The 12,489-nt window shown below is 43.8% G+C and overlaps 1 protein-coding gene across 1 annotated transcript; it reads right to left on the reverse strand.

Moving 5' to 3' along the window:
- Nucleotides 1-1,094: 1,094 nt before the first annotated feature.
- il12rb2 (interleukin 12 receptor, beta 2a) lies at nt 1,095-11,554 on the reverse strand. The gene is made up of 16 exons (XM_041934811.1): nt 11,413-11,554; nt 11,007-11,137; nt 9,930-10,193; nt 9,059-9,182; nt 8,780-8,970; nt 8,336-8,478; nt 7,894-8,038; nt 5,849-5,922; nt 5,054-5,264; nt 4,676-4,858; nt 4,473-4,574; nt 4,200-4,346; nt 3,936-4,067; nt 3,087-3,183; nt 2,872-2,959; nt 1,095-2,783 (listed from the first exon to the last, which is right to left on the reverse strand). Exons 2-16 carry the CDS (start codon nt 11,074-11,076, stop codon nt 2,319-2,321), a joined length of 2,436 nt encoding a protein of 811 aa, XP_041790745.1. The 5' UTR covers nt 11,077-11,137; nt 11,413-11,554; the 3' UTR covers nt 1,095-2,318.
- Between the last annotated feature and the right edge of the window lie 935 nt (nt 11,555-12,489).

Consider the following 12,489-nt stretch of genomic DNA (forward strand, 5'->3'; position numbering starts at 1 on the left):
TTATATTTTATATAGGAGGTCTATTCTTCTATGATCTTCAGCCTGTAAATCTTAACTATTTTCATAAATTCTTTCAAAGACTGTATTTCACATGGTGCAAATAGGACGCACCTTGATCTTTGGTCGAGGGATGCGGTCAACATTTGAATGCATCGATGAAATGGCGCCTAAATCTGTATTAAGGTTCTTTTGTACTGAAATGTTCTAAAGGAGGAACATAAGGTCATTTTAGAGGAACACATTGGTGATTACTGAACAAAATTTGCGTTGATCCTGAGACATTTGTCAAGTGGATTAATTTGAAGCTGTAGTTATTCCGTGTGTTCTGATGTTCCCATATTTGGGGTGCTATACACCATCTAATGTCTCTGCCTCCCTACCCATTTCATCTTTGATTAGTAGCCATGTTCAAGTCAATTAATGCCTTTTTACTTTAAAGAGTGATGTGGAGAGGAAGTGTCTTTAGACAGTCGAGATGTGGCTGCAGTCCTCTGGAAGCCCTCGGGCATTCTCCGACTGTTTACACTCCACTCTTCCCACAGCCGTAAACTCAGCCCAGCTTCAGTTTGTTTCTGCAGTCTGTTCTGTGCTGATATTTTCCTCCACTGTTGACTTGCCCTGTAGCTTCCACAGTGGTACCACTGCATAATTGCTCTGAAAGAAATACAGTCGTTCATTGTGTGGAACAACTGAAGTGCTCTACAAATGTGTGAATTCTAGCCCTGCTATTAGAGACCTCTGTCGGTAAATAAAGGTGGTCGATAAATTTTTTTGCATTGTCACTTTTTTTTTTAATCCTTCCTGCAAACAAGCTAAATGAACTTGTAGATGTGAAGTAGATTCATGTGGCTCTACTTACCAGCACACATCTCCACATGTGATCTGACACAAGTTACCCTCGTGCTGTTTACGGTGAGACTCCACGCTGAAATCTTTCCTGGAAAGTCTTCTTGGGAAAGTATGTCAAAAGGTCACCTCCCACCTTAGGATTTTGTTAATCTTTTACAAAATATGTTTTAAAGGAGGCAAAGTTTTGGTATCCAGAGCCTCACCTAACCAACACTAACACACACCCTGTCAATTAATTCAGCCTGTTTCAGACCAGTAGGCCACCCAGAACCCTCACAATTAAAGAAAATATTGTTGCTCCATATATAATGTAGGTCACTTTCTAAGGGCAGAGGATGAAATTATTTATTTGCACCAATATTAAAACGGACATATTCGTGATCCACAGAAGATAAATTGTGATCGGGGCTCTTTTCCTCTGGTGCTGCCTCCAGGTTGCAGCATTTTTGGCTCTTAGTGAAATGTATTGACAGCTGTTGGATGGCATTCATTGCCATAAAATCTTGTAAACATTCATTTTAGAATTGTATTAATTTGGCGATCCCATAAGTATTTGTCTGTTAGCGCAGTCATTGTTGCACTTTCCCCAATACATTGATTTATGAGCTAATACCTGCAGTAATGTCATCACCATCTTCAGCTGTACGTGAACGTGCTAAAATTAGATGGTGAATATGGTAAGCATTATACCTGCAAACACTAGCATGTTAGCATTTAGCTCAAAACACTTGTGCCTACAGACTCAGAGCTGCTACTAGCATAGCAGTGATTCTTGTTTCCAAATATTAAACATTTAAATTCAGTGTTGCGGTTGATGAATCAGAACTCTGATTTCAGCAAAATAATAATAAAAGTCACCCGTCATCATGCAGCAATATTACCTGCTTGTACCACTATCAAATGACATTTTTCCTGTTGTAGATGAGCTAAAATTGAGGTAGCGTAGATGAATTTCAAGGCACAGCCTGTATACAGTATGGTCAACAATGCTAGGCTATAACAGAGTATGCATCTGCATATGTGCTTTTACAAAAGACAGGAGACATTCTGACGTGTCACAGTGGTCCTGGCACTGTGCATACTGTCACACTGTCATGACACACTGAGACACCTGACAGTCACACCAGCGCTTTTCCTACAAGTCAAAACGTTTGTTGTGAAAAAGGGTCCCATGCTGTCACCATCCGGATGACGCCCTGTCTTGCTGCCTGTACTGTGTTCATTTTGGTGTTCTTAGTGTCCGGCGCCGTACTGGAGAGAAAACAACGGTAATGCATGAAATGGAAACAAAAGCAATTTTCCAGTCAAAGATTATTACTGCATAACAGCTCTGGAGGACCTCAGTGAGAGAGCTGAAGCAAGGAGGTAGTTCATGGACATCTCGGCAAAAAAGACGCTGAAACAGAAAAAACTCCCATCACCACCACCTCCAGTCACCGTGTCCTGTTCGGTTTAGCAGTCTTCTCCCTCTAAAAGTTGTTGTTCTGAAAGAAGTCATTGCAGTTGATTTTGACCGCATCCAGAGTCAACTTCCCTCCAAACCCCAGCGGCTCTGTGACGATGCTGTGACTGGGGAAGAAACCAGGCATTTCTGCAAACTCTTCGTCGTCCTCGTCCTCCTCCTGATCCTCCTCGTCCATATTTCCCGCCCCGTGTGATGAGATGTAGTCGACGGTTGTGTCCAGAGAGGTCTGCGTGTGGTAGGAGCTGCTTGAGTCGTGGGAGAGGCTCTTGATGTAAGTGGTCGGAGGGGAGAGCGCTGTGGCCGGCTCCGTCGACGGGCTCAGGCTGGTTTGAGGAGAGAGCTGCGAGGGGGCGTCTGTGCGGATGTCCCTGCTCGGCTTGGGCAACTCCTCAACATCCACCAGGATGGGCTCTTCCTCTGCCTCGGTTACACTGGAGTTGCTCGGCTGCAGCTGGAGTTTCATCTTGCCCTTGTTTGGGGGGAGATACATGCTTAAACCGTGAACACTGATGTGCACTTTACAGCTGTTGGTATTTGATCCATCTTTAGATGATTACCTTCTCCTGGGTACACTCTTTTGCCCATTTACTGTTTGCAGGATCTGGCACATTGCTGAGCATGAGGCACTGGAAGAACACCCAGAACCTGAGGCGAACGTGAAAAACTGCTGAACATTGTGGCACGGTACAACATAATGGTTTATTTTCATTGCTGCAATATTTTTATTTGCTTTAACGTATGCATCCATATATCGCTGCTGTTGCTCACGTACCTTTGTTTTACTGTTGAGCTCTGGCACAGACACAGCAGCATCAGCATGATCAGGGCGATGACAGCACACACAACTAGGTAGGACAGTTGCGTCTCCTCTGCAACAGCGAACCAGGGAGATGTGAGGGACAGCAACAGCTCTCATGGTGAAACTTTTTTAAGCTAACAAAACGATCTTGGGTTCAGTTTTTCTTTTGTAAAAGCTAAATATGCATCTTTTCCATCAAAACTGGCACTACTACTATACAGGCAGTTCAGATCAGCAATCAGGTGCCCACATGAACAGTGAAACTTTTCCTTGGTGTAAGCATTCCTCCTCTTCATACTGACACTTAAAGATGTGATTTCAACGTAAGTGACGAGGACAAAACATCCAGCCCTCGTTATGTGAAAAAAATGCATTCAAACATTTGTCTGTTTAGTTTATACGAGGCTTCTTGTAATCCTGCCGGAGTCTTAACAAGGAATCCTGTGCAGCCAGATGTTGGTGTGAAAGAAATGTAGTTGGATGGGAAGATCAATACCACTCTCACATGTCTGCTAAATGCTTAGCTTAGCATAAAGACTGGAAACAGGGGGAAACTGCTAGCCACGCTCTGTCCAACAAAAGCCCCTTACAAGCACCTGTAAAGCTTACTTATTAACACATTATATCTTTGTTTAATCTGCACAAACCCTGATCTGGGTTTATTATTTCATGGCCAGGAGCAGGCACCATGCAGCCAGACTCCAGGAAGCCCCTGCTGTAGCTTCATATTTACTGTACACACATAAGAATGGTATTGGTCGAGAAAGCAAATAAATGCATTTTCCAAACTATCCCTCTAAAGAAACTTGGAGAGATGCTTACGCTGGATGAAGAACTTGACCTTTTGACCAGCGGGTCCTTTTCCTTTAGCAGTTGAGGCAGTCATCCACAGGCTGTAGACAGCTGGAGACAGGTCTTTGATGATATACATCCTCTCTGGTGCTGGGACAGAGTCTGAAACACATGTTTAAACACACACACACACACACACACCATTTTAAGGTGCATCCAAAGAGCACATGCTACAAATAACCATCACCTCACTGTGCAAGATGTTTCAGTAAGATACAGGCAAATGGTCCTTACAGTTCTGCCAGTGTCCACTGCCGCGCTCCAGATAGATGGTATAGCTGGTGATGCAACCCCCACGGTCACCCCTGGGAATCTCCGTCCAGGTCACTTTCACTTCGTGTCCCTCAACCCTCTCTTGCACAGATGGAGCAGCTGTTGGAGCTGCAAACAAGCAAGCAGAAACCAAAAAGACTGCTCAACAGGATGGTTCATCAAGGAGTATTCTAAACAATTTAATACATTCTCTACCAGCTATGTGTCTGATCTTAATAAATTAGCTCTCCTTACCTGATTCCACAGTGGTGACACCTGTAAATCTGGTCCTGCTCACTGAGCTCCCATTATCGACAACATGCACCGCCCCCTCGTAGCACTCGAAGGGCTTCATACCTGCATGAAGAAAGATGGCAGTATATAAGAGTGAATACCAGAGAAAACATGATGGAGGTGTGTTATTTCACCTGCGTTTGCTATAACTCTACATGCCCCACCTGTGATAACAGTACGGTTGTCATTCCTGCCCAGTCTGACCCATCTGAGCTCCTCCAGCATGTGGCCCTCCGGGTACCACTCCACCACATAGGCTGCACGTGGAGGTGCAGTTTCAAGCTTCCTCCAGGAGATGGTGACACTGCGGTTGCCTTCAGCTACTTGCACAAACGTAAGGAGGTTGGCTGAAAAAAGGATGCACATGTATGAACTGCAAGAGGGAATCACCAACTTCACCCTGGATTTAGTATTACTAATGCATCTGTTCTTTACCTCTTAACCAGACTGCTCACTCAGAAAAAGAGGCTGGTTTCATGAAGCCACAAATACAATCAAATAAGCATTCACTCATACAAAGTTTAGGTTTTTATTTTTTTTACCTTTTGTGTGATGGGTTGTAATTCTGGCAGGAGGGGACAGCCCTTTGGAGTTGCAAGCCCACACTGTCACTTCACAGCTGGCACAGAACGGGACTGAATAATTCCTGGCATCAGCACTGATGTTAGTGCTGAAGACAAGTCCAGAGTTTTGGCTGTAAACTCTGACTTTGTACTCTATGATTTTCCCTCTAGTGATGGAGATGTTTGCCTCCTGCAGTCACAGAAATGTTTAAAATCACTCAGTTTGTCGAAGGACACGAAACAGGAGATTTCAAATGATGATTTCAAAATCAACACACTGCAAGAACAGACTCATCATTTCTGCTCAGCTCCTCTTTTCTTGTAAACTGAAACCGCGGTGTCTGCTTGCAGGTTTCACTGAACTCTCACTGTCTTCATGTGACATTAAATGACTGTAGGTGTGTCTGTGTGTGTGTGTGGTCGGGGGATTGACAGGTTGGGGATACGCCATTGTGTGTGTCTATGTGGTAGAGGGTGGGGATGTGCAAGTGTGTGTGAGGGTGTCACGCTGCAGAGGTGGTCAAGGGTTGACCTTTAATTTGTGGAGAACGTAGCAGGAAGATGAGAGTGTTACTATGGTTACAACACCGCACGCCCACACAGAGTGAGAGAGGGGAGACTACAAACATGGAGACTACAAACCCTCAAACTCATGAAACTGTCCAGCAGTGTTACAACTTTCATCTCCCACAGTCGTTCACAATTTGAAAACTGAAAAGCTCTCACCCAGAAAAACAAACAAACTGGATCTTAACCTAACATTTAAAAACTTACCTTCCAGTAAACTCTCAGGGATTTTAAGTCAGAGGTGGGTTCAGCGTACCACACATCCAGCTCTGCGGCAGGAGCTAAAACAACACAATTCAATCAATGAGTGAGACAGTTATAGATCTGACATTTCTTCGAGTTATTTCTAATCTGACTGATTGTACTAGCCTGTGATCCAATGCTTTAAAATCCCTAAAACGTGACGAACGTCCAGTCTGCAGCTCTGTTACATTTTCCTATGTGAGCTCAAGTCTGACAGCAATGAGTAACACTTCCAAGAAGCCTTGTGCTGTCTGAATCGTTGTAGACATCCATACCTGATTTAAAATAAGTCAGTACAAACATATATACAGATACTTGCAGGCTGCTTGAGACAGCATGCATGGCAGTGAAGATCTTGTTGCCTTTATAGCGTCATTGCTACTTTAAAGTCACATGGTAAAGTGCTTGCGTGCAGACAAACAAATCGCAGCCTTGCTGGGAAACTGAGAGTTTAGTGTTAGCCACCCCGCTGCAGCCTTAACTGCACATTTCACTTCACTACGTGTAACGATACCCATACATAATTATTGTTGGTCTTTTGCGTGTGAGCCAGAAACAATGGATATCACAGCTTTGCCCTTAACCCCGTTCTGTTTGGGTATTGCTAATAAATACAAATTTGAACTGATGACATGTCTCTGTAAAACCTTCTTAAATACCAAAGGATGTTCACATGTTCTATATTATTCTTAAATAAATCTATTCGCATTTCTGCTTTTGGAGTTTCTCATAAAAGTGCAAACAGGTAGTTAAACCTCTCAGGGGCCTAATTTACCCTACACATTACATCAACTTCATCAAATCTGCAAGCCCAGTTTGTGGCAAAGAGACGGTTTCACTTCAATATGTTCCAACACATGTGGTTTTAATAAGGTCAAGAGAAAAGAAAAAAGGCATTCTACAATTCTGATTCCAAAGAAGTTGTGCAACTCGCAAACTGTGTTTACTGACGACGGTTTTACAAAGTGTTCCTGAGCCCACGTAGTAACATCCTTTATACAATCATGTTTTCAACAAAGTGGTGAACCTCGCTCCACCCTTGCAACTGAGCTTATCCAGGATGCTCCTTTCATACCCAATCATGATACTATCACCTGTTACCAATCAACCTGTTTAGCTGTGGAATGATCCAAACAGGTGTTTTTTGAGCGTTCCACATCTTTCACAGTCTTTTGTTGCTGCTGTCCCAACTTGTTTGAAACGTGTTGCTGCATCCTAAAGCTTGCTTCTAATCCCCACGGGTTGATTTTCATGCTGTCCTGGACGAAACCAGCGGCTGAAATCAACCTGGCTGTAGTCGAGGGGATGTTTAATCGCATATGTGGACTGAGTCACTGTGTGCTTGTACAGGAAAATGAGGACAGCAGACACACAGGTGTAATCAATGCATTCATGCTTAAACACAGAAAGTGTAAGGGTTAAGGCACCGTTCAGCTATTTCCTCCCTGAGCTCTGCTGCTGTTGGCCGTTCATGGAAAGCTGATATATATCACAGGTGCACATTCATCCAGTATCTTCTATACCTGCACAGAGACCTGCAAATCTTCACACCATCTGCATTACAAATACGCTACGATATTTCCCATGAAGCATCACTACCTCCTTCACCACTTCGCTTTCCTTCACCCTGGCTGAGTGTTTAACTGCAACTACAGTTTTAGTATGAGCTCAGAATAAACCACTGTGCATTCTGTGTTTCATCACGAATGAACGATTTTGCTCTCAGCGCACAACCTAATAAGGCCGGTTTCAGTGGCTTTTTGTAGCTTTCCTGAGGGCAGTCGGTGGTGAGCTGATAACTGCATTAGAAAAACCCAAATGAGAGGAAACATTACTTCATTATCTGATAGCTTGTATAGATAAAACGCCACAGAAGTACTGTAAATACTCCATTCAGTGGTGTTTGCCTGTAGACAGAATCAGAGGTACTTTCACTCAGGAAGTGCAAAAATACACCAAGGTAGGCTCTTTGAACAGAGAAGCGCGTCAATACAGACGGACTCGCTTACCCTCCTCCTGAGTCCGGCTGGAAACGTCTGCGCTCCACTCACTCCACATTCCGGTGCTGAATTTGGATCTGGCTCTGAAATGGTACAACCTGTAGGGCTCCAGAGCGGAGATGAACCGAACCTGAACCGAACTCATCTGCAGACCCTGTGAGTCAAAATACATGCAACTCATAGTTCATCAAATATTTCTACATTTATGATTGGGTTGTAAGAAGACCCGATGCATAGAAGGTCAAGTTGTTTTTAAGACTTGTACAGCATTGTGAGTTCACCTTTGTGCACATCAACCCTGCCACTCATATCTGCCTTTGGTTTTGAATCAGCGCATCCTGCAGTGACTGTATGTCTTCAAAGGTTTTAATTAACCTTTAATATCCCTTGCAACATCTCACCGGAAGTCCCTACATTTTGTGAAGCAATCTGAACGGCTAAGACTTCTTACCGAGTCTGGGTAAGATGTCCATGTCTGCGCTTCTGCTCTGTATTGGATCTCCAGGTGCTGAATCGTCACAGGCTGCTTTACCTGGATGATGCACTCTCGGGAAGAGCACTCGGGCTGGCCAAGGTGAGGAGTGGACGGCATGGCTGCTCAGATAAATGGAAAAACAACTGTCACAAGATGGGCTGCAAAGGGCACAGATGAGACTTTGACATTTTCTCTAAAGAGACACGATTCCACTGCAGCAATGCTGGCCATCTGTTAGTCATCACTTATCATTAACTTCAAGATTGGAGCAGAAACGAAACACTTTCAGTGCATAGCTGTTCACTGTGATTTCATGCCTTACAAACCACATGTTACTGCACATGAAACATATTGAGATCTCCATGCAGACGTTGCCAAGCACCTCACAAACTCACCAAACAGTCATTGCTGCTGTCTTACCAATGTCACTGAGTGTGTAGTTGCTGATGGTGGACACTGCAGAGCCCAGTGGATTTTGGGCTTGGACCCACACAGAGGCCAGCTGGACAGAGCTGGACACACTGAAACTGGCTGTGAGTGAATCAGTTCCCTTACTGGAGCTTTTGTATGTCACCGGTCCAGCTGTGTGGTTTCCAGATACAGTTCTTACCCTGAAACATGCAAAGCCAAGTTTCATTTGACAGTTGATGCAAGCAATTCGCCATCACCGAGTTCAATCAAGTTCCCTTTCAGACTCACCACAACACTGAACTGTTCCGCAGATGAGTGTCTCGTCCTCGGTTCCAGGTGCACAACACAACTCCACTTTCATTATTTCTGACCTTGTGGATGCAAGAAATGTTTTTCGGGTGATCTGGAGGGTCTGAAGGGCAAAGAAGACAAAGACTTGAATGGAGCCAAAGCAAAGAACAAAAACCCAACAATCAGTCTAAACATGGCTCTCCAATCATTTCAAAGTGCAGTAACACATTGCTTGTATGAGGAATATATAATTATACAGGAATATACAATTAAAAAGCAATATTGTTAGGCATTATTAAAAACTTTGTCTGCATCCTCAAGAAACACAAATATTCTGTTAGCAAAGGTAAGCTAATGTGCTATTCTCTGATGTTATCAATTGCATTGCATAAACAGAATTAGTCTTTTTCAGTGTGTCATTTCATGTACAAGTATTTGCCCTGATAGTGTTGTGCACATGTATAGTTCACATTAGGGAACTGGCATGTGTCACAAAACGAGCTTGTTCTCACTCCTCCAACAGCCACAGCTCTGCAGTCAGAATAAGTAAGTTCTCGCAGTTATCTTTGACACTTAGCTGCTTTCAGTCCACAACATGTGAACAGTGTGTACTCGAAGTACAGAAGAGAAAGCAGAACCAGCAGTGGAAGTTTTTTTTTTTTTAACAGCTCTTGTAGCTTGAAAAGTTACACTCATGCCTTCAGATACGAAAGTGCCATCTTAAAACATCACACATAAATGAGAGTAACGCCTATCAGTTAATTTGAAGGAAAAACAGTCTGAAATCTACTAACTCTGTGCATAAAGAACTTCTCAGTGGGATAAATGTTTCAGAGATGGATGCTTTCATCCTTGTTTTTGTACTCACATCCAGCTGAGATGTCCAGCCCACAGGGGTCCAGAACAGGCGGACAGGTACACCGGCAGCTGAATGTTCGGTTCATGGTTATGTTTACCACTTTGAGGTATACAGTTGTGGAATTGAAGTCTTCGTGGCTCTGTCGTGTGGGTGGGTGGCCGCTGTACATGGATCCCTTGCACTTGCACTTAAAGGTGCAATAAACCCTAAAACTGGATCCTCGCTGCACCACAGGGCCACCAGCGCTGGACCAGATGGCACAGGACTTCTCACCTAAAAGTAGAAATGATGACTTGTTATGTCGTTTTGTGAACTTAAAAAAATGATCTTGTTGAATATGGAGCAGATGAGAAAGATGAGACACAAAACACATCATCCTTACGCAGGTCCTTTTTAAAAACATAACTGCTAAAATACATACATAACAACATAACAATAACAACAACATAACAATATTAGATCAGAGTGACAGCCTGCAAAAATAGGTCACAAATGAGAACCGATGGTAAACACAACTTCTTCTGTTAAGGCTTTTTGTGCACAACCCTAATTCCAAAAAAGCTGGGCTGCTGCATGAAACACAAATAAAACAGAGTGTGATCGCTTGCTTTCTGACATATACTCAATTGAAAACAGTACAAAGACAATATATTTAGTGATCTGATGGCAGCAACTCGTTTCAAACAAGTTGGGACAGGAGCAACAAAAGGCTGGGAAAGTTGTGGAACGCTCCAAAACACCTGTTTGGAACATTCCACAGGTAACAGGTTGATTGGTAACAGGTGATAGTATCATGATTGGGTATGAAAGAAGCGTCACCGCTTTGTGAGCACACGATTATATAAAGGATGTTACTACGTGAGCTCATGAACACTTACAACTGTTTAAAAAAAAAAACTGAATGTTTGCAAATGACTGAATTCTATTTTTATTATGTTTTACACCGCGTCTAACTAATTTTGGAGTCAGGGTTGTACCGCCGCATTCAAACATTTCCAAGTAACACAAAGAGACAAACGTTGAATTGGACTCTCTGTGCCAGCCGAAACGTTAGAAACATGCGTCCACTCGTCGGTCTGAGCTTACCGGTGCAAAGCTGCACGACCAGCGCGATGGCAGCGGCGAGGACGGGCCATGTTTGGAACATTGTCGCCATGAGTTATCAGTAACTGCCTTCTTATATGTCTCTTACATCGCCGCAGGAGCTGCTGGTTCACCTTAAAGACAAGGAAAAGAGCTCAAATGTAATGAGATCAAGCATGTTTTCTTGTATACAGCGGTTTTAATGGTGTATGCCGAGGAATAGTGATAGTGATCAAAAGTTTATTTCTAGGAAACCACTCAGTACTTTAATGATTTTCCCCCTTCTGGTTGCTGCCGCTGATATGATCCACTTATAGTATATAGAGATTACGCAGAGCCATGTGGACAGCTGCTGCAGTGCGCACAGTCCATACTGACGGGATTATAAACAACAAACAAACATACTCACCAAGTGGTCACACCCCAGCAGTACATTGTTGCTCTGTGAGGCTTTTCAAGCTCTGTCCGTCACCGTAGGTCTTCCTCTACATCTTTATTCAGAGCAGTGTGTCCACACTGGGAGGAGGTGATAGCGGACCCTGCGTGCTGGCTGACTGCCGCCTCTGGTGCGACGTGATGTGACAAACTGCATTCACACACTCATCATCAGACACACACACACACACACACACACACAGACACAGTGTGTGCACATGCAGCCTATTGATCATTAGTCTTTACAGCTAACATAGAGTATCATTCCCTGTAATATGTCTAAAAGTGAAAAGATGTGACTAAAAGTGGAGTTTAATTTTTTTTTTTTTTGCCAAGACAATAGCTTTCTTATAAAAAGATCCTTCTTTGCTTGTGCATATCCAGAAATACGCTGTAGCTTGCTAAACCCTGCCCCTCAGTGATGACAATGCCATGCAACGCAGAGGCAGGTTTGATCCCACACAGTCCCTGAATCCCATTGAGAGGATGAGAGGACCAATCACATGATGTCCGTGCACTGGTGTTTGGATTTTGCAGCCTGTGACACCTGTGAGAAGACGAATGGCATCACATTTTCCACACAGCCCGGAGCCTCTCACTCCCTCAATCATATGCCCATGTGCTGCTGCAGGGGACTTTCCCCTAGAGCTGCCCCACATTACAGCTTTGGATGCACAGACACAACCAAGGGCTCAGTTTTAATGCACTAACTGCTGTGTTACAGAGAAAGAGCGATAGGAGATGATGTTAAAGCCCCCCTTGAAGATTTCTTATGAGTTCAGTTTGCCAGCGAAGGAGAGGACCTCCTGAAAATGATCAATGAGGAAGTGAGACGACTCTCAGGAAGTCCTGAAAAACGGTGTTGAACTGCAGGTGGTGCATGTAAAACTTCAGATTCAGGAGCAGAATACTACGCCACGCACCGAGCTGTTATCTGCAGCAGGGAAACCCCGAAATGACGTCTGCCTGAGTGTGTTTTGGAATAATTTCACGCTGTTCTGGGCTCACAAAACACGCCGGCTAATATTAGAAACATGCACAGGTCATACCC

The sequence above is a fragment of the Chelmon rostratus genome, chromosome 4 (genome assembly GCF_017976325.1).
Source record: "Chelmon rostratus isolate fCheRos1 chromosome 4, fCheRos1.pri, whole genome shotgun sequence".
Taxonomy (NCBI): Eukaryota; Metazoa; Chordata; class Actinopteri; order Chaetodontiformes; family Chaetodontidae; genus Chelmon; species Chelmon rostratus.

Coding starts and splice junctions, on each gene's coding strand:
- il12rb2 (XM_041934811.1), bottom strand. CDS start 11,076: ATGGCGACAATGTTCCAAACATGGCCCGTCCTCGCCGCTGCCATCGCG. Junction 10,194..11,006: donor GGTCGTGCAGCTTTGCACCG/GTAAGCTCAGAC, acceptor TTCTACTTTTAG/GTGAGAAGTCCTGTGCCATC. Junction 4,575..4,675: donor CAACCGTACTGTTATCACAG/GTGGGGCATGTA, acceptor TTCTTCATGCAG/GTATGAAGCCCTTCGAGTGC.